The 22,058-nt window shown below is 38.2% G+C and overlaps 1 protein-coding gene across 1 annotated transcript; it reads right to left on the bottom strand.

The window, feature by feature from the left end:
- Window positions 1–1,434: 1,434 nt before the first annotated feature.
- Window positions 1,435–21,398, bottom strand: ASB15 (ankyrin repeat and SOCS box containing 15; the record flags this gene model as incomplete). Its single annotated transcript, XM_079932305.1, has 9 exons — window positions 1,435–1,607; window positions 7,288–7,441; window positions 7,945–8,515; window positions 10,092–10,263; window positions 11,955–12,200; window positions 18,158–18,316; window positions 19,453–19,584; window positions 19,659–19,711; window positions 21,292–21,398. 9 exons carry the CDS (start codon window positions 21,396–21,398, stop codon window positions 1,435–1,437), a joined length of 1,767 nt encoding a protein of 588 aa, XP_079788431.1.
- Between the last annotated feature and the right edge of the window lie 660 nt (window positions 21,399–22,058).

Raw genomic sequence — 22,058 nt, 5'->3', positions numbered from 1 at the left:
AAATTACTAAAAACTACTAACATATGAAATCGAAAAATCTGGGAATCACTGTTCAAAGAATAAACTTCTAAAAGGTGTTTAACATGGTTAAAGAGGACGGGTAAGGGAGATATCAGGAGATAAGGCTAAGGCAGGCAGTTAGATCATGAAGGGCCATGGAAGAATTTTGGACTTTACCTAAGAGCAATGGGAATGATTTTAAGCAGGGGAGTGAAACTTGCTTACATTTGTAAAAGATTACTCTGGGATGTTATGTGTAGAATGTGTGTTAGGTGAGGCAAGATAGCAGGGAAAAGGACCAGCTGGGTAGCACTACAGTGTCCCAGGAAGAAAGGAGATAATAGCTGGTATTTGGGCTGAATTAGTGAGACTGAGTAGAAGATGACTTCATGAAATAAACTTACCAGGACTTGGTGATTTGTTCTATTGGGTAAAGAAAATGAGATGGTCAAGGTTGATGTCCAGGCTTTTGACTTGGGAAACTGAATTGATAATTGTGTTAACTATTGAGCTAGAGATGGTAAGAAAAGGAGCCTTTTTGTGGAGGAAGACAGTGAGTTCATTTGGGGACATGCTGCATTTGAGGTATCTTTGTATTCAAAGGTCCCTTAGGCCAATTGTCTACACAGGTCTCAAGCACGTGAGAGAAAGCTGAACTTCGGATATTAATTTTACATTCGACAGCATGTAGATAGTAAACGAAACCATGGACATGGATGAAATTTCCCAGAGAACTTAGCATAAAAAAAGGGGACTTAAGACGTATTACTAAAGAGTTGGCAGGAGATAAGCAATGCAGAAAGAAGCCAGAGACAAGGAGGCCAGAGAGGTGGGAAGAGAGCCAAGAGAGCAAAGTATCCGGAGAACTGTTTCCTGGAGGGAGCAGGCAATCAGTCAGTTGCTGCAGGAATCACTTGAAAGGACTGAAGGATGCTCATTGAAAGTAGCAACAAGCAAGTTGCTAAGGACCTTGGGAAGGGCCGTGGAAGGAGCAGAAGCCAGATTACAGTGAGTGAATCTGCGGACAGGAAAGAGCTCTTTTACGCCGTGTGGCGATAAAAGAAAGGAGAGAATGGGGCAGCAACTGGCTGGAGATGTGGGTTTGAGAAAGTGGTTCTTTGTTTTATAAACATAGGAGAGACTTGCTCATGGATATTGTAGGGGTCACTTGATAAGGAGAGTTTGAAGACTTACTGCAAGTGAAGACAATCAATAGAAATTCAAATGCAAAATATTGACTAGCTTTAAAAAATCACAATGTAGAAGGTCCTTAGAGATGTAAAATATGGTGCTCCCAAAAGAACCCAGAATCCAGTTATAAAATTGTCAATGGATTTAAATACACATAAGGATATAAAATGGTTCCAAGAAATTCTCTGAAGGAATCTCATTTAAACACATTTTTAAAATCACGTTTAAAAATATTATTTTAAATTATGGCAATTTTAGCTCTTGTCCATAGAGATCATACTCTTTAAATAATATATATCTTTGAATAGTTGGTGGCAGAGAGAGCTTCTCCATTAAGGCTGGCTGGCAGAGTCGCTGGAGTCCCATAAGTCTTCGAATTCTTAACCTACATAAATGCTTTAAGGAGCAGGGATTCTCTAAAGTGAATGGGAAAAACAAGCAAAAAATAAAAACAATATTAATGGATTAACCTGTAAGATACAGACTGTTTTAGAATAATATTAATAGTGTCATTCTAAAAAACAAGGATGCACACGTTAGCAACTGGTGACTTTAAGTAAAATTCAAATTGCAATTAAGCCTTCCAGACCATTCCTCTAGAATGTAAGCTCCATGAAGCAGACGTTTAGTCTGCCTCTGTGTCAGAAAGAGAGTCTGGCTCCTACAGGGTGTTCAACTACAATATGTTAAATGAATGAATGGACTTGATTAAACAAAGCAAAGGCTCACATCTCCTTCTATTTATTTTTTAGAATTGAGTATTTGAAAGATATATTTCTTTACTTCCGCTCTCTCCTACCAATCTTTCTGATGAATAGTTATCTGTGAAACATCTGACACAAATGTTTCCATATATCCATTATTCAATCTTAGGTTTGTTTCAGTGTCTGATACCTAAACATTTTATATTTTCCAAAAAATCTACTAATGTTATTCAGATAGCTGATGTTAACCTTTATTTTCAACTCTTACTTTCTCTCTTAGTACCTTTATCTATAGTATAATTACAGTACCGATATATTATCCCAGTAACATGAGCTAGTGAAAAGGCAGCATTGCACATGGACTTAGTTGTGGGCTCTGGACTCAGTCGGCTTGGATTAAAATCCTGGCTCTGCCCCTTCGTATTTGTGTGATCTTGGACAAGTTATTTAACCTCTGTGGTCTCAGTATTCTCACCTGGGAAATGTGGATAACCCTACCTTACAGGGTCGTTTGAAGATCGAACAAATTAATTCATGTCAAGTATTAGAAAAGTGCTTGGTACATTGTAATCATTCAATAATGTGAACGATCACTCAATTCAGTAATCAAAGAGATCACATTTCTGTTCTATTTGAGATTATAAACATTCAAATTATCTTGAAAAAATTAAAACAGTGTTTTTGAAAAACCATTGAGGCAAAGTTATTGTTACCAAAATAGGCAGAATAAACCCATCGTTTTTAAAAAATTACCATTTTATTTTTTTCCCTTACAAAGCCTCTGCCCTACGTATACCTGGAGGAATCCTGACATCCAGTGGTTAACCATACTCATAGCAATCAACTGACTTAAGCTCTAGTTGCAATGACGTGTGACTGAAACAAAAAAACTTCCTGGTCTTATTCTTACTTGGATTGCTTTTCTAAAGTCGTAAGAATTGGTCATTCTTTTGCAACACAAACACATGGACAATGAATTACCAATTAGAAGCAGAATCTGTTCTATGACAGGAAGCACAGTGGTATTGGAGAAAGAGCCTGTGTTTTGACGTGAGACAGACCTAAGAGTTCAAATCCTTGCTTTGTTATTTTCTGTCTATAACTTTGGGAAATGAATTTATCTAAGCCTTAGGGTTTTTTCCTTTACAATCTCCAAAATATTTTAACTCGTCTATTGTAAAATAAAATATAGATAAAGCCACTGCACAAACATACAGTTTCTTAAGTTATTATAAATCATTATCGGGTGAACATCTTTAATCATTTCCCAGGTCATGAACAGAAGAACTTCTCCAGCCATAACAGAATTCCCTCCACAATCCATCCCAAACTTCATTCCTTCCTCCCTATAAGGAACTACTGTTCTGATTTTTATAGTAATCACTTCCTTTAGAGCTTCATCATCTCAGTGTGCTATCCCTACCCTATAGTATTGACAATATTTTTTTGAATTTGATGTGTTCTTTAAGGCTTTTTTAATCTGCAGGGTCTTCTCTCTATCCCCTTCTTCCTTTCAATTAATCTTTGAATATCCAAAATGCCATATTTCCCACAGCCTGAATTTTGAGACTGCATTTTCATGGTGCACTTCTGTGTCCTACTGCCTTCTCTATTTCTTGCAGATTATTAGCTGCATCCAGAGGCTTGATCAGACTCAGGTTTGATCTCTTTGGCAAAACTATAGCTGGTGCCGTGTTCTTGCACCAAGAACCACATTACGGGGTATTAGCAGCTTACTGAGGGCTGCAAGATGGTGATATCTAATTATATCATTTCTTTTTAATTTATTATTTGGAATACTTTTATAAAAGGATACGTTTGCTCATGTATTCTTTGGTTACTGGTGGCACAAATCATACAGGTAACGTGGAATAAATGCTTGCATCTTTTCCTTCATTAATTTTCAAGATGATGAATTGATTTTCTTATCCTTTGGAGCTGACCAATTTTTTAAATATTATATTTAAATATTTTAATTGGTTTCAATTCATTGAAATAATTATCCTTTTAAAGCTTAAGTTGTCCCATATTTGGCCAGTGGGAGCCTCAAGCTGGCTCCTGAATTCTTTGGACATGAGTCTGTGAGAGTTTATCTGGCATGACCAGATATACCTGACTCATCTTGCATATTTCCTTCCCCAAACCTGAAATCATCCATTTCTCCAAGAAACTCTGGTTTCTTTTTCCAGGAAATGCTATTTCAAAGCCACAGTCTGGGTGCTAGGGATATGTACTGCTACTGGGCTTGTCGTTATTTCTAAGACTCTTCTGTAGACAGACACACACACACGCATTCAAGGTAAAATAGTTTATGGGTTCATACTAGTAGTAGCAATTCAAATTCAGAGCTACAGAATTTTTCTTTAAGCTCTTCCGTATTACATCTGTATTCCCTTTCTTCCACACTGGCAATGCTGGTTCTCAAGGATACAAAGAATAATAGAATTAGAATATCCTAGATACTGACTACATCTCTCATTCTCAGCATAACAATATCATGCTACCAACCAATATAATTTCTGAGCTCTGTTAAAAATGTCTTTGTGTGTGCTCTTTCCATTTTTCTCCCATTAAAAACAGTTGTGTCATATCTACATTATCTGACAGTATAACCATTGTATATCTTCTCCCTTTTAACTGGCGCTTAGTCTTGGTTTTCTGTTTAATGCTCGTTACTGGTCCTATGTCATTATCTCTTTAGTTATTTTGGTTTGTCTGAAGCTTATTTTTTAGGAGATTCTTGAGAACGTCATCAGAAGAGTAATATTGTTTAAGATAATCTGAATTTTCCCTTATAAGTCACTTGTTCTTTTTACCTACATGACCAAAGAGTACAGTAATTTGTAATGTTCAGCTTCAAATCTTTTTTTATTACAGAAAGTTTTTCACAGTACACATTTTTGTATTTGTTCTGTTCCTTTGATTTGGTTTTCTTTTTCTTTAGCTGTCTTCAAAACTGTCCCTGTCTTTCAAAGCCTTTTATATATCCCTTTATTTCCACTTTATTTTTCAAATTTTCTTTAATTTCATCTTCTATTTCTCCTGTCATTATCTATTGCATTATTAGTTCTTGCTTTCATTCCAGTTCAGTCTTTATATTCGAAATTAATTTTTTGTTTTTCTTTCTAATTCCTTCCTCAGTACTGTTACCTCATTTCTGAATTTTTCTAATACTGACTTGTGTTGTTCTTTCATGTCTTGTGTCATTTTCCTTATGCTTTTTAGCTTGTTTTGAAACAGAGGGTTTCAATTTTAATCTGTTCTGAGGGCATGTTTTTCTGGTGTGCTTTGTCTGTGGGGATGTTATTCTGTTCCTCTTTCTATTTTTTCTTATAATAATTTTATTTATTTATTTTTTTTTGCTGTACGCGGGCCTCTCACTGTTGTGGCCTCTCCCATTGCGGAGCACAGGCTCCGGACGTGCAGGCTCAGCGGCCATGGCTCATGGGCCCAGCCGCTCCGCAGCATGTGAGATCCTCCCAGACCGGGGCACGAACCCGTGTCCCCTGCATCGGCAGGCGGACTCTCAACCACTGCGCCACCAGGGAAGCCCTAGCCTTAGTTTTTTATTTATAAAAATTAGCAATGATAACACTTAACTCTACAAGTTGTGGGGATTCATGACATACTTTACATATACATTTCAGATACTTCATGTAACCTTACCATAATAAAAATAACATAAAATGCTAATAATTTAGTTTTTAAAATAGCTAAATTTATAAGTGTTTTTAATGCTGTAGGCTTTATGCTAAACACCTTACGTGCATCATCTCTTTAAATCCCCACAACAACCTTATGAGGTGAATACTATGCTAGCCCCATTTTGCAGTGGGAAACCCTTGTCATAAAAAGGATAAGTAACTTGCTCAAAGTTACACAACTAGTATGACTATCTTGGTCTTTTTACAGGAAATAAAAAATTCCCCTCCCCTCAATGAAACAAAAATGATGCAATAAATTATTGCTGTTTCCATGAAAATATCAGCCCTGAATGACATATGCACTATATGACCCAGCCATCCTAACCTAGGCAAGGCCAGAGTTCCATCCCATTCTAGGTCTATCTGACCCCAGAGGTCGATTTCTAGGCTCACGATACTATATGATTCATCAGATTCTCTAAGGTTCCTGTTTCAGTTGCCACAAAGTCTCTTGTACCGTCCAACTCATTCCAGTGGAAGCGCCATGTGAGGAAAATCCAAGCTTCCCTCCAAATCTGCATTCAGTTGAACTATCACTCTTTCTAGCCCATCAAAGTCTCCATCCTTCCTCCAATTTACGTCTCTTGCTACCATAGTCAAAATGGCCCAAATTCAGATTATATACTTTAATGTATGAGACTCTGATGGAAACAAAGTGCTTAGATGAAAACCACTGTATTGCCCGTTTCTTTTTATAGAACTTTATACCTAACAAATATGGTATGTGAATCAGCTCAACGTTTCAGTTTCATCTTCTTGCCTATAAAATATAATCTACTAATTTGCATAAAATTTGGCTGATCCTAAAGGCTAGGCTGTCACGGTTTTTCACATTTAAACTTGATTTAGGTGTATTAAGAGTGCCAGAATATTTAAATGTAATGCCAAGTTCTATGATGCTTCTTCAAGCTCTATAAAGTGATGTCCATTGAAAGTTCATTTTTCCAAATCCATATTTTGAAAGAGAAAACCTTTCCAGCTTATGATTTTTTTTCTAGTTTCTATTTGAATTTGGAGTAATTTTAGATGTACTTTAATTGAAACTTTTGCAATATGATGCACTTTTATGACTATAAGTAAACTTTAACCTAGAGAATACAAAATGGCCTGCTTGTCATACATACTTTTGATGGTAGGAATTTGCCAATCAAGACCCAGAAGAGAGCATATCAAAAAGGATAATTCCAATTCATTCCATTCATTCATTTACTCAATATTTATTGAGTATTTACTGCTTATTAGGCATTATGCTAAGCCTTGAGAATACAAAAATAAACAAAACAGATCCCTGCCCACATGGAGATTACAGTCTATATACTTTATGATATATAGCAGTTAACTTTTAAAAAGTGAGTTCTAGTCAGAATATAATATAGTAATAGGATTACTCATTATACAATTAAAGAGTTGGAAATTATCAAGGAAAGCAAAAAATTAGTATCTTCTATCAGAGGAAGTATTAAGGATGATTTGAAAAAACAGATAATTCTGAAAACAAAGTAGCTATGAAAAAGTATCCAAAATGACATTAAGAAATATCCCCCATATGTATAACTGATTCACTTTGTTATAAAGCAGAAACTAACACACCATTGTAAAGCAATTGTACCCCAATAAAGAGGTTAAAAAAAAAATCCCCTATATACATTCTCCATAAAAAATTTTGTAGGAAAAACTTTTGCTTTTACCTAGTATTTGACGGATTTCTGGCCATTCTCTCTGTACTTCTAGTGCAGATTTCAGTTTAGCACACAGAGGGATATAATCCATGTAATCCATTAACACACGAATAACTCTGCCTACCAAGTGTTTCATCCAAGGAACTGTAATAAACTCACAGAACTGAGAGAAGTGATGAAATTTAATTTAGTAGTACTTTTAATACACTATGTACATAAACAATTTTGTTCTGAAAAATTATTATCTGTCTTTTTACAGGAAATACAAGTTCCCTCCTTGTAATGAACAAAAAAAGAAAAATAAACGGTTTGCTTGTTTCTGTGAAACTATGAGCCCTGAAGCACGCGTGGCTCTGATGTGATTGTATTCAGCACGATGTGGAAGAATCATGCTTCTTTCCATGCTTCTAGCCCCAACATTCTACCAAATAAGCATAAATTTTTGATATATTTTCCCACATTCTTCAACATTCGGTTTCGAATTCAAGAAAAATACACTTTTTTTTTGGCCTAGTTTTATGCTTATTTCCCCATATCATTGCAAACAAAAACTCAAGAACAAGAAAAATATAAAAGTTGGAGTTGATTTTTCTTTTCTTCTAACATCCCTGATGAGCAAACGTTAGGATGATGACCCAATATGAAGAAGAGAAGGATGTAACTCACCGGGTTATCTTTTACGACACAAGACGTCCATCCCGGCAGTATCTCTTCCTCTATCTCTGACCATACAAACGAATTTCCAAAGATGTCCCCGTGCATGCAGTCAAAGCACATCTCCACTTGATAGCCGTTATTCAGCAACAGCCTGAGCATTACCTCGTCATTTAGGGCATACTGAATGGCACTGGGGAAATGAGTGTCATTCACATGCATGAAATAACAATTGACATTAGCTCCATGGGCGAGCAGCAGCCTGACAATTTCATGACTATTGGCCCTCACCGCCACAAGAAGACAGTTGAGGGGATCTAAGTTTGGGTCTGCACCTGCAGCCAGGAGGACTTCTGTGCAGTGGATATCATTATTGCAAACGGCAAAATAGAGAGCAGTCTTCCGTTCATCATCGTAGCTCTTGGAAATGTGGTCAGCAAGCAGGGTATTGACATCAAAGCCATTTTCAATAAGCAGTTCTAGGCACTGTGCATTTTGTCCATCTGCTGCTGAGTGAATTGGCGTTAGCCCACTTTTCTGGATTGCATGTTTGGATGTTACTGGAATAAGATATTTCAGTGCACTAAAAGAAATCAAATATCCACACGGCATGAAGAAAATCAAGAAATTAAATAAACCAGCTTCCTCACTAGACAAGTGAATGCAATTCACTTAGTTTCCTGTATTTTCTCTAGATAACCTTACACAAAAACATTTAATATTTGTCCATTGACTTACTACTTTTCAGTTTAGTGTAATTTAGTTTAGTTTTGATTTAGCTTCCCAGGTTAAATATTCCTGGGGAAAATACTGGATCTTATATATTTGGTCCTAGAATTGTAATTATTCAGGAACCCTCCCCATCTTTCAGTTCTTCTCTGAACAGCATAATATCTATAATCAACCAATGCTATGTAACGAAAAAAATATAATAGGAAAGTAAGTCCATTTGATGCCATAGAAGAATGCTTCACACTCTTGACCATTATAACATGGAGTCACAGGAAGTTAGAGATGGAAGTAACCCTGAGCATCACTGAGTTCAACCCCTTTAATACCAGCAGAGCCATATGAAGTCTTGAGAAGTGAAATGACTTGTCCAAGGTCACATAGATGTAGGGCAATGACTACAATTTAGGCCTCTTGAATTCTCGTTTGTTACTCCCCTTTCACTGCTTCCTGAGCAATGTATGCTTGAATATTGGCCATTTACATCCTGTCTGCTTACTTGAAATTGAATTATTGGCAACAAGAAGAGTCTTTGTTGTTCCATCAACCTTACATCTGTTCAACCGAGACAACTAACCACAGCTTATGTTTCAAAGAACCTGTGACAAATAGCTGTGAATTTCACACTTGACTGATGAACTAGAGAGGTATGAGAGCCACAGGCAAGGATAAGTTGATCTCTTGTGCCTAATTCAGAGCGACCATATGTGAATTTATGAACTTTGACAACGTGTCACTTAGTGTCAATTACGTGTCATTGGCTACTTAACCAATGTCACCACTGAAATTGTGATAAAGCCTAATGATTTCAAAATTTTTGAACTTATGAAATATACTTAATTACCTAAAACCATCCTTTCATGGTGGGTGGTTTAATATAATGATTATAGATTTCTATTGATATGTTGGTTGTGGCACATTTTTGTGATTTAAAAGTATATCTGGCCTTTTTATTTTGGGGAATAAAGAAACCTAAATTTATAATGAAACTTTTCTATTCAAGAATAAATTTGACATTATATTATAATATCTGTTGGTGTTGATAAAGATTAGAGTAACACAAATTTTAACCCTTGGCCAAGGGCAAAATTTTTAGAAACCTGTAGCCATCTGTTAAACGTATTAAAAAAACCAAAAAGGCACATTTGGGCGGCTTGTGCAGAATTCTCACTTATAACTTACCTTCTTCTAAAAGAAAATATCTTTTCATTTTTAAAAGTAGTATAAATTCAATGTGGAAATTTTTTAAAGTAAAAGAATACAAAAAGAATGGGAAAAATCAAACAAATATATAGATATACAAAACTTGTGAACATTTTGCCTTTTTCTTTTTGGATTTTGGGAGGTGTATAGATAGATTTGGGATTATACCATATATACAAGCTTGTGTTTTTCCACTTGAAATGATCATGCTATGATTTATTACTCACAGATAATGTCCCTCGTAGGCAGCTCGGTGTATAGGAAGATGCCCTGCTTTGTTAGGTATGTTTCCACTTCCTCCATATTCCAGCAGGAGGGAGATGCAGTCAGGATTGCCCCCTCCTGCTGCCTCAAACAACACTGATGCCCCATCATCCGCCAAAGCAAACACATCCCCTCCTGGCAGTATAAAACATGCGGCATAGTGATAGCTGGACAGACTGTCAAGATAATCTTAAAAATAGCCTGTGGTTTTCCTTTCTGGTTAGGACTTAAAAGTATAGAATTAAGAACACCTGTGTTCTCAGTCTTTTCAATAAACAATCATGCAGCGTGTTTCATTCTATTAGAAAATCTTTCTGTCATAAGAACATCTGAGAACTCGAGTCAATTTCCACGATAAACAAAGTCTCCCCCAAAAAGGTACAGTTAGACTTTTAAAGGCAGCAGTTAACACTCGATTTAAAAAAATATTTATCAACTGTCTTCTGTGTGCAAACACCATGTGTGACCCAGCAGAAGATGCTAAGATAAATAAATCTGACTCTCTTAAGTGGCTCTGAGGGGAAATGAGACAAAATATCATCAAAGAACACAAACTGTATAATATTCAAGTGACATCAGGACCAGAAGGCTTGATGTAGGGGAAAGTGGTCTGTTTGCATTGTGGTTTTGTTGCTGACTGTGAGAGTTTGGGGCAAGCTATTTACTTCTATGAACTTCCAACTCCTCATCTGTAAACTAGAGTAATACAGCTTATTTCATAGGGCTGATTTGATAATTAAAGGAAGTTGCATTTGGGGGGTGCCTCAAAAATGTTAGTCTTTTCCCCACAGAGGATAATGTTGTCCTAGCCTTTATTTACAGATGAGGAAACTGAGACCCAGGTGCTTAAGTAACTAGGCAAGAGTCAGACAACAGGTAGGTGGCAGAAACCAGTTTAAGAAGTCGGAATCTTAATTCCCGGTTCCGTTGTTGCATAAAGCACTTGGAGGTTTCAAAGGAGGACAACATCACACTCTGTTGGGAAGAATTAGTCTTCAGGGAGGAGGTGTCTCAAGACACTAACTTTGAATTGTGTTGGAGGGTATTCCAGATGAGGGCGAGGACCTGACCCAAACCCAGAAAGAATGAATGCAAAGTATGTTTGGGACTATTGCTAGGCTATTTAACTGGAGTGCAGGATACATATTAGGAGTAGTGAGAGATAAACCTGGAAAAACAATTCAGGATGGTGCAGTGGGGACCTGAGCATGATTCAGTGGGCAGTGGGGAGCCACTGAGGATTTTCTGAATCGCTTATTCTACTGTAGCTGACCTTTAGGGAGAGGAGCTGAGTTGTAGTATACAGTATGGATTCGCAGATGGAGAGACTGGAAACCAGGAAAGTGGTTAGGAACCAATTACACTGGTCCAGGGAAGATGGGAGGATGCAGACGAGAGGGTCTGCCAAGGTGAGAACTGGTGAGAGAGAGGGTTGCTGTAGCACATGGAAACTGACCATATTTGAAACAGAAGGTGATGGGGGAATCAGAGATACATCTAAGCTCTCAGTCTTGGCTGAGAGAAATTATTAAAAGTGTGAAAGAAGAGGAATTCAATTTAGGAGAAGATGAGTGTGAGACCTTGGTGAGCCATCTATGTGAAAACTGGGAGCAGTCAGGGCCAGGCACTCAGATTGGTAGGTCCCCGTGCATAGGGTTCAAGTGAGTTGCGCAATAAGGGTCTATTGAGGGGGCTATCGAGGGATGGGACAAAAGCTTGATGCCCAGATACGTTCAGGAGAGGAAGAGGAGCCAGTGAGAAGTGGAGAAAAGGAGATCCAAGAGGCAGGAGAAAAGTCAGCAACATGCAATTCCTTTTCTACGTACCTTTGTGGATCAGGTGTTCCAACACATCACAGTGACCGTACTCGGCCGCAACACCTAACGGGGTGACTCCAAATCCGTCTCTTAGGTGGACATTGCCTCTGTGGTTTAGTAGTAGAGCTATTATATCTTTGTGGCCTTGTTTGGCTGCTTCATGCATTGCTGACCATTGCTTGACACAGGGCTGGTCAAGGCTGGTGTGGTGTTTAAGCAGGGCAGACACCATGTCATAGGAGCCCATTTTCACAGCTTGAAGATGATTTTAGAAAGAATAGTCAATGGTAGGCTTATAACATGAATACCTTACATGGCATTAAACTAATGACCAGGTTTAATATCAAAAGAGATATTAGTGATTTCTTTTCTTGTATTTTTCACACCCCTTCTATTTCTCATACCAAATTTCTACTGTGAAGTGTTAGCGTGCAAGATGATACTGCCTTTTCTTTAAGACAGACCTGAGGATGGGTAAGAGTTTCATGGAAAACAGGATGCCTATCAGTAAGGAAGCTGTGTGTACTCTTTCTAAACTTCTGTTGCTTCATCAACAAAATGAAAATAACATCAACCTTTGTATAAGTTAAATAATGTATGTATGTAAAATGCTTAGTATATACTAGGAGCTCAATAAATGATAACCATTATTATTACTATAATTTCATCACTTCTAGGATCATGGAGCCACATGTGTAAATAATGTTTATCAAATTTTTCTCCCTCTAGAATGAGTTTTTTCCCCACCAAATCCAGCAGTAAATATTAAATAAACTTCTCTTTCCCATACTCTTATGAGAGGTTAGCAATAGGAATGTTTAGAATCCAGATAGGTCAGTTGTTCTTTTTTATAGGTGAAGTAAGTGACAGCTAATGTACTACGTTTTCCAAGGTTCACTAAATCGGATGTCTCTCTCCCTCTCTGTTTTTTTCTAATAGCTGAAATTACACTGTGAAAAGTTTTTCCCCCCTTCGGATTGTTAAGGGATTGTCCCAGTTTAGATATAAATACTTCTCAAAGAGGTAATGCATTTTCCTCTTATCAGTCAGGTAAAATCTTAGTAAGAAACAGAGCAGGATGAGTGCCACTCTCTAACACTCATTCATTCGTTCATTCATCCTTTCATGCAGTTAATACGCACTGGCTATATGAAAGGCACTGAGTTAGGCACTGTGGACAACAGGAAAAAGACAGACGTAGTTCTCCCTCGTGGAATTTACAGCCTGGGGAAGAAACCTACACTGTCTTCTGTTTGAAGAGGGACTCAGAGTCTGGGCCTTTGCTGGGAAAGGCAGGAGGACATGTAGGGCCACATAGAACATCCCGGGCAGCTAGGAGGCAGAATCCAGAAAGGCTCTGAGGCCCAGGCAAGGGAAAGGGCTCCAAAAGGCATAAAAGGAGGATGAAGACAAACTTGGCCTATTTCATTTGGAGGCAGGCAAGCCATCAGGCAGTGAGATTTCAGTTTTTCTTCTGCTTACTGTCTGAAGCAGAGTCTGCTGACAAATGCCTTTCTCTGAATCACCCACCTGCCACTGGCAGCTCTAATTACAGTGAATTACCTCATCCTGGCTGGTGCTCTTGCAAACATCAATAAGTTAAACAAACTAAGAGATAATGTGTCCTCGTTTATCTTCTTGCTCCTATTCCATTTTTTCTACTTAGAAAAAATGTATTAAAATAATGAACCTCTTCCCTCATGATCTGTTTTCCTTTTGTCTGACTCAGGGAACATGTTGATTAGAGATATTAGTCTTTTGTCAAGAAAATAACAGCATATATAAGCCATATTCAACTTAAAATAATTAAAACTTTGCTTGCAGTTTAAGTTTTGGAACTAAGAATACATTTTATTTCTCATAGAAATAATAATCAAAATCATGGGGAACCCCTCCCAAGCTAACCCATGAAGACATTCTTAACAAATAATTGGCTAAAATAATGAAAACTAACAAGGTACAGAACTTGTGTAATGTAGCTAAGCAAAATACAAATTAAATAATATATGAAGTAAAAAATATATTTCACATATATGTACCTTTATATGCTTAGAGGAAACAAGCCTCAGTTGAAGAGTTAGGGAATTAGAGAATTTTGCATTGGTTACAGGCAGTATTGAACACTTTATACTCTGCTGGCACTTTTCATTTTTTAAAAAAGTTTCGGGGCTTCCCTGGTGGCGCAGTGGTTGAGAGTCTGCCTGCCGATGCAGGGGACACGGGTTCGTGCCCCGGTCCGGGAAGATCCCACATGCCGCGGAGCGGCTGGGCCCGTGAGCCATGGCCGCTGAGCCTGCGCGTCTGGAGCCTGTGCTCCGCGACGGGAGAGGCCATCATGACTGTAATACATCTAAGTACCATAAGTAAGGGCCAGGTGGCTGATGGGGAAAAAGGGCCCTGAAGGGACCAAAAGTGATTTTTTTTTTCCATCTAAGGAGTATTCCATAAATAAAGACAAAGATAATGGTGACAGGTTAAGACAAATAAAAATGGCATTGCGCATCAAAATTTTTTTTTAAAAGAGCACTTTTTTCTCTTATCTCTCTTTTATATGTTAATGGGCTGTGAGTAGCCAAAAGTAGCCCCAAAATTCAAGAAAAAACTGAGAAAGTGCCATGGATGATCCATTTTCCTATGAACTTAAAAAGACTTGACATAGATCCCACAACGAATGTCCTGAAGAAGGTAACCCAAGGAGAGTCCCTATTCTCCAGAAATGTGGATGATAGGGACGTAAGTGAACACCTCCATAATATTTCCTTCATGAGACTTTGGTTTTACCTTTGATGTTACCAGTGGTTTTTAAAAATATTATTTCCAAATGTTAATTCTGTTTTGACTCTGATAACTCAACGATCAAGTCCCTTTCCCATACTTTAGTTATTGCTAGAGTAGAGAGATCAACAATGGAGACTTTGAAATGCATATAAATACTTAATGCTCTGTTGTGGGCAGTAAAGAAAAATTTAAATGAAGCCCAAAGAAAACAAATGAGTGATAATCATGACTTAGTTGTCCCTTAAGAACATGAGTGGATTGAGAATAGCATGTAGAGAATAATTGTATATTTGCAAAGTGAGATAGTATACAAACTCTGGAAAAGTGTATCTTTTTTGCAGAAATCAAAGACTGTAGAAACACCAACAAATACATGCAAATACTCCATGGTATATTCCTTTACAAAAATAATAGATCACACTAATAGTGGTGAAACAACCAGAGGTGATATTCCATTTATTATCTGTCCCTGCTTGGGAAAACAGTTCTGTTCATTTATGAAAAGCACCATGTTACTGTGACATAAAGGCTGGTAACATGTATGCAGAGAAAAATCATCTCTTCCTCAGTACTTGTGTTTCCCCTTTTCCTTGAGCAAGAGAAGCTCCCAAGTTTTAGCTGTTCACAGTCTATCCAGGTAGAGACTAAATATCCCGGCTTCCCTGGCACCTAAGTGTGGCTATGTGACAAAATCTGAACAACATGGTATGAACAGAAGTGCTGTGTACAATGTCTAGGTCATCTTCTTAGAGGCCAACATGCTTTCCCAAGGCTGCCTCTTTCCTCCCCCCTGCTGGCTGGAAAAGGTAACATCTGAAAGTCTTGTGTAAAGGAGGCATATCCACCCTGCCAGCCCTAGGCCACTCACTTCTGAAATGTTGTGTGAGAGAGGAATGAACTTCTTACTTTTGAAGTCATTGCTGTTAGTTTGTGTTGTGTGTCTGTGTTTGTTTGTTTTGTTATGGAAGCTTTACCTCTACCCTAACTGTAATAATAAGTTTGTCCAACTTAATCTGAATTGGGGAAGGCTGAAAGCTCTGACACGGGGCAAGAGTAAGTAAGGAATCAGATCAGAATGCGCCCACGCTGTGGTGACACTGTTCATGTAACAATTTTGTCCAGGGGCGAAGGCTTGCCTAGATTTTCCCTCCCCTGTCTGCCGACGATCCCCTTTACATCCCCCCGAGTCACAACTCAAGAGCAACTTTCTCTTTGGAAGCTTCACAGATTCACTGCTTTCTTATTTCCCCAATTTACGTTGAATATACACCTTTGTTATAGCATGTATTAATACTATTAATAATTAATTAATACACTAATACTCTATTTCAATCATATCTAGGCTCTCCTGCTAGATTGTTTGAGAGGAAGACGATCATAACATTCATCTTTCTATCCATGCTGTCCAGCACCTGCTGGCTTACTGGGACTTTTCAGTAAACGTTGGTTGCACTGATGTTGTTGAGTTAATGTTGTCAAATGTAAATACTTTACTGATGTTCAACTTGTCTAAGTTTTCTGTTACTGATATTCGGGTTGTTACTGATATTCAGGTTGTTTTAAAAATTTTAGTGATTTTTAGGGCTTCCCTGGTGGCACAGCGGTTGAGAGTCTGCCTGCCGATGCAGGGGACATGGGTTTGTGCCCCGGTCCAGGAAGATCCCACATGCTGCGGAGCGGCTGGGCCCGTGAGCCATGGCCACTGAGCCTGCGTGTCCAGAGCCTATGCTCCGCAACGGGAGAGGCCACAACAGTGAGAGGCCCGCGTACCGCAAAAAAATAAATAAATAAAAATTTTAGTGATTTTTAGTGTGGACAGGAGCTGTGGTATTGTTTTCTCGCTTTACCCACAGCTCGTGATGCTGTATTTGCTTCCTCTGTGACTTCTGGTGCATAATCTCAAGGCTTCTCCCTCTCTTCCTGCCACGCCTACACTATTTCATAACGTCTCTCTTCTCCTGAGCATCTACCATGTGGCAAGAGTTTTACATATTTATATTTTTCTCTAATTTTTTATAACAATTCTGCATGGTGGTGTTGTATTTCCATTTTATACTGGAGGAAACTGCGGTCCATGACTACAATCTCACAGCTAGAACTAACATTCACATAACAATACTGTATTGTATATTGGAAAGTTGCTAAGAGAGTAGATCTTAAAAGTTCTTGGGGTTTCCCTGGTGGCACAGTGGTTAAGAATTCACCTGTCAACGCTGGGGACACGGGTTCGAGCCCTGGTCCTGGAAGATCCCACATGTCACGGAGCAACTAAGCCCGTGCACCACAACTACTGAGCCTGTGCTCTAGAGCTTGCAAGCCACAACTTCTGAGCCCGAGCACCACATCTACTGAAGCCCACGCGCCTAGAGCCTGTGCTCCACAGCAAGAGAAGCCACCGCAATGAGAAGCCTGCGTACCGCAACGAAGAGCAGCCCCCGCTCGCTGCAACTAGAGAAAGCCCGTGAGCAGCGACGAAGACCCAACGCAGCCAAAAATAAAATAAATAAAATAAATAAATTAAAAAAGGAAAAGTTCTCAACACAAGAAAAAACAATGTGTAACTATGTGAAGTGAAGTATGTTAACTAAGCTTTTGTAGTAATCATTTCGTGATATAGACATATATCAAATCATGTTGTATACCTTAAACTAATACCATGTTATATGTCAATTATATCTCAATAAAATGGGGGGCAAAATAAATCCAAGGATCTCAGGTGCCAAAGCCGAAACTCTTACTCCACATCTATGTCCCTAAGAGAAGGAAACTCTTACTCCACACCTATGTCCCTAAGAGAAGGAAAGGTTATCTTTAGTCATTTGTAGTTAATCTCATCTCTCTCTACTTCTACAAACAGACCTGCTAATTCTTATCTGTCAGCAAGCAGCAGGATACACAAGCCTGAGAAGAAGCTGATAGATAATCGACACCTTCAGGCTTACAAGCATTCTTGTGTCGTGTCACAGTGGCAACCCCCTAGTGGTGCCCAGGGCTGCACCTGTGTGCTCAGAATCTGCTGGATCTCCTGCCTTTCAGCTCTTCTTCCTTGTCCTGCTGTGGACCTGACGCCTCTCTTTGGAATTCCCTTTCTGCTTCTTTATTCAGGCTACAGATCACACATGCAGCCTTCCTTATAGCTGGACCCCAGTTAGAGAATATTCCTTTAGAATTGGCACTCCTGGCCTCATAAAACTCCTCATTCGGATCCCTCCTGATTAATTGTTGCTGAAAGAGCTTTCACATTTGACCTCTTTGTGGGATAGAAAAACAAAATCATAGGACAGGTGAGATGGGGGTTAGGGGAAGACCTCAGGGAATGGAAGGAGATGAGGTCACACAACTTTAGCCAATCAATACACAGTGGTTTCCAATAAATACTTATTAAATATTATTTATCTCAAATTATAAAAGTTCTGGAAAGAAAGGTCATTTACCAAGCAGAAGGGGTGTCTCTCCTTTGTCATTTTTGGTGTTTGGGCACACTCCTTTCTCTAGTAAAGTTCTTACATTTTCCACCAGACCAGCTTTGACTGCCAAAGTCAAGGGTGTTTCTCCATCAGAGGTCTTGAACTCCCAGAGCGTCTTATAGGATGCTGAGATATGAAAGCATTGTGTAAAGTTAAAAATCTTTACTTAAAGGATATCATATAGATCAGAATGATGCAATATTATCTACAGTAGATTGAACAAAGTCAACTGATGAAAAAGGGGAGACTAAAAGGAGATATGATTAAAGTCTAGCAAATGACAGTGAGTAGAAGTAGATGAGCGTGGTCTTGCTAATCAAGTTGACATCTAGCAAACCAACATCTATGTCTCAAGGTGCCTTTTTAAAAAAATGATAAAGGGTTGTGAATTCTCATTTCTGAATAAATTGTAAAACAAATCCCCAATCCTTTGTATTATTATTTAAACTGCATCTGAAATTGCTTTTTATCAAATGAAGTCTGTGAATGTGGGGATGAGAAGTATTTGAATAAATGTATCCAGTCAGAATATGTCAGAAAAGAAATACCATGCTTAACATCATCTATTTCTGTCTGTCTGACTATCTGTCTACCTGTCTAATTATCTGTTTTTAACATTTTTTTAGCTGGCTGGCTAGCTGGATAGCTAATTATCCAGTAGCTATCATTATCTCCTACAGCAGAATCAGGGAGCAACATTGAAGGTTGAAAAGTAGAACACTTTCAAATTGTTTTATAAGATGCTGAGATGTGAAAAATGCTATGTTAGAACATCAGAATTATTATGAATATTTAACCCTAGGTAGGCTTACCGCAATAATTATTAATGTTTGCATTATGAAAAAATTAACGTAATATAAGGATAGATATTGTAAGTACTACTTGTTGTACTAAATAATACTCTTTTGGATACCACTAACTCAAGAGACAATTCAAGACGAAAATTTAAAACTGACTTCTAAAAGCAAAAAGCTTTATTTTAAATAAATTAATTCATGCTGCAGACAAACTTTTAAGTGATAATCACCAACATCTTCCCACCAACCTGTGCCATACATTTAGGAGGATGCAAAGGGTGAGCCCTGAACCCCACAAAATGTACTGATCTTTGTACTCAGTTTAAAGCATGAGTACTGCCTTTTCCAAACTGCAAATCATCTTTTATTCTAATGTTTCTTTTCGCTTGTTATGTTCATTGGGATTACTCCATAACATCTACATTATGGCTTCAGTTTGGTCAAGGGGATTTTATGTTCTCTTACCATCCAGGACAACCTCAAGTATTTGTCGAATGGGTTGAACAACAGCTTCGTGCAATGGAAACCATCCTTTTTCATCAGCCTCCTCCAATGCATATTTATATTTCACATACTCCTGGAGCTCAAGAATGTGACCTAAAATAAACACATGGGCTGATAACAAATCTCTTGGCCAAGTAGAATCTACTGTAGGTGATACACCCACTTACCTTGCTTTATGGCTTCCACCAGCTTTCTCTTTTGATCACTTGGTGGTACAAATCTACAGGGAAAGAAAAACAAGCCATATTTGTATTCATGGTATACTTCAAGGAACCAAAACATTTATTTAGTTTTTGCACATACTTTTAATAATCAAGATCTAAAAGAAATGCACACAACTGATTTATCTACTTTAAAAACATAAATGTCTAAAAGTCAGATACAGAGTGTATTTATGATACATTGGACCTAAGAACACTAGTGACGATGGAGAAACAGAAGATTATAACATCCTCTCTGAAATTAGTTGTAGGCAATGAAAAAGGGGTAAACAACTGGAGTCAGAGTCAGAAGAGCTGGGTTCAGGTTTTGTGGTTTTGTGATCCTGGGGAGGCCAGTAACCTCTCTGGGTGGTGGTTCCTACATTGGTAGAATGAGGGGATTAAATAGGAACATCTCTAAGGCTTCTCCCAACTTTAAAAACACTATGCTCAATAAAGGTTTGTTGCTTTGAACTTAAGAATTGCTAATGAATGATTGCTCACTTGGGAGTGTATGCTCTACGCTGCATGTTAGAGTCTTTAAGCAACTGATCCACAAGTGAAAAATAGGCTGAGCATTTACCGAACAAACTCCCAATCACTGGCCCAGCAGGTCATTGTCAGCCCTCAAGGAAGTTCTCTGGTGTGTGTGTTTATTCAGAGGCAACAAGGTATTTCATAAGAAATTGATTTAATTCTATTAAAGCAGAAGCATCCACTGGTATTCTAGGACTGCGAATGCCTTCCTGGGAACTCTGAAGTTTTAAAATCTGTTGCAGATGAGGGAAAAATGAACGAGACCAGAAATGTAAATGTAATATGTCCATTTTTTAAAAGCTCAAAAGCAATAATTTTATAGCACTGAACCTTTTCAAAAGCACTTCAGAATTTCAGAATACAGGATTCTAAATACTATAATAGAATGTAAAGGTAAACTAAAGTTTGTTTTTGTCAGAAGTATAATGTATGCTATTCAAGACAAAAATTTACTTTGGCAATTTTAGACTCTATAACTCTTGCCAACACAAAGCACCAATTTTATGTGAAATTTGTTAACTGCTGTCACTTGAATAGTAGATAATTAAATAGGCTCTGGTTTATATATTACTTTGTCGTATATAATGAAATCGTTCAACTCTTTTCCCATTCGTTAAACTTAGAGGCTAGGTGAGTTAGCATTATTCTTCGTATTTTAAAGGTGCACCATTTCTTATAAAGGGTGCCTGAGTCAGTAGCAGAACAGATTCTGTATACTTAGCTATACGTTAGTCGTATAAACAGTGCTTGCAAATTGGTTCACATTATTTATTGTCCTGTTTGATTCCACAGGAATTTAGGAAATAGGCAATCATATACAACCAAAGTCAACTGGGAATTTCCCATCTAGGTAATCTCCATATTCCACAGGAGATGGGGATGTGTAGAAGATCAAATAGCTAAACCTGTGCACAGGAGCTCCTGTACGGTATTTAATTCCTCGCCAGAAAAGAAAGGGAAGCATTTTCCTGGAGGAGGCCTCAGGAAATGTCATTCATTTCATTTTACAACAAAATGAAGGCCATGAAAAAGTTTGGGTGAGGATAGTCAATTTGAATGTTACCTTTCAGGATAAAACACAGTCTTGCTGGCTTCAATGGATTCTTGAATACTGAGCTGAACATCATAACTTGTAAGATGATCTTCATCGGGGTCATCATTAGCGTCCATGACTGAATATAATTTTGAAAGAGGCAAATTCTTATTATCAGCAAATGCCACAGAACCGCATACAGAGTTTACCTGAAAGACGTAAAATGAAAATGCATTCACTTTTCCTCATTTAACAAACAATGCAGTTAATACTTTAATCCATATTGTATATATAACACCCATTCTAACTTTTGAAACCTTAATTACCTGCCCTTTGGGTGTCTACATTTTCTAATTTTTGACTTTCTTTTGAGTAATGACTATAGTTGGGCTTACAAGAATTACTTTTTCCACACTTCTGACTTATGCTAATTTGGCCCATGTTTTTTCTCAAGACATTGTTCTACACAGCACATTAGAAGTTCAAAACTCTGAGAAGACAGACAGGGTTAGGAATAAAGAACAGTGAGCCTTTCACATTCTTTACTTTTTCTTTATTCTCTGTCTGTTGTCTGTGGTTTTTTTGTTTGCTTTTTTTGTGGTACGCGGGCCTCTCACTGCTGTGGCCTGTCCCGTTGCGGAGCACAGGCTCCAGACGCGCAGGCTCAGCGGCCATGGCTCACGGGCCCAGCCGCTCTGCGGCATGTGGGATCCTCCCGGCCTGGGGCACGAGCCTGTGTCCCCTGCATCGGCAGACGGACTCCCAACCACTGCGCCACCAGGGAAGCCATGTGTGTG

Source organism: Stenella coeruleoalba, assembly GCF_951394435.1.
Source record: "Stenella coeruleoalba genome assembly, chromosome: 9".
Taxonomy (NCBI): Eukaryota; Metazoa; Chordata; class Mammalia; order Artiodactyla; family Delphinidae; genus Stenella; species Stenella coeruleoalba.
Note: the sequence above shows the minus strand (reverse complement) of the source record. Positions and strands in the feature narration are given on the sequence as shown.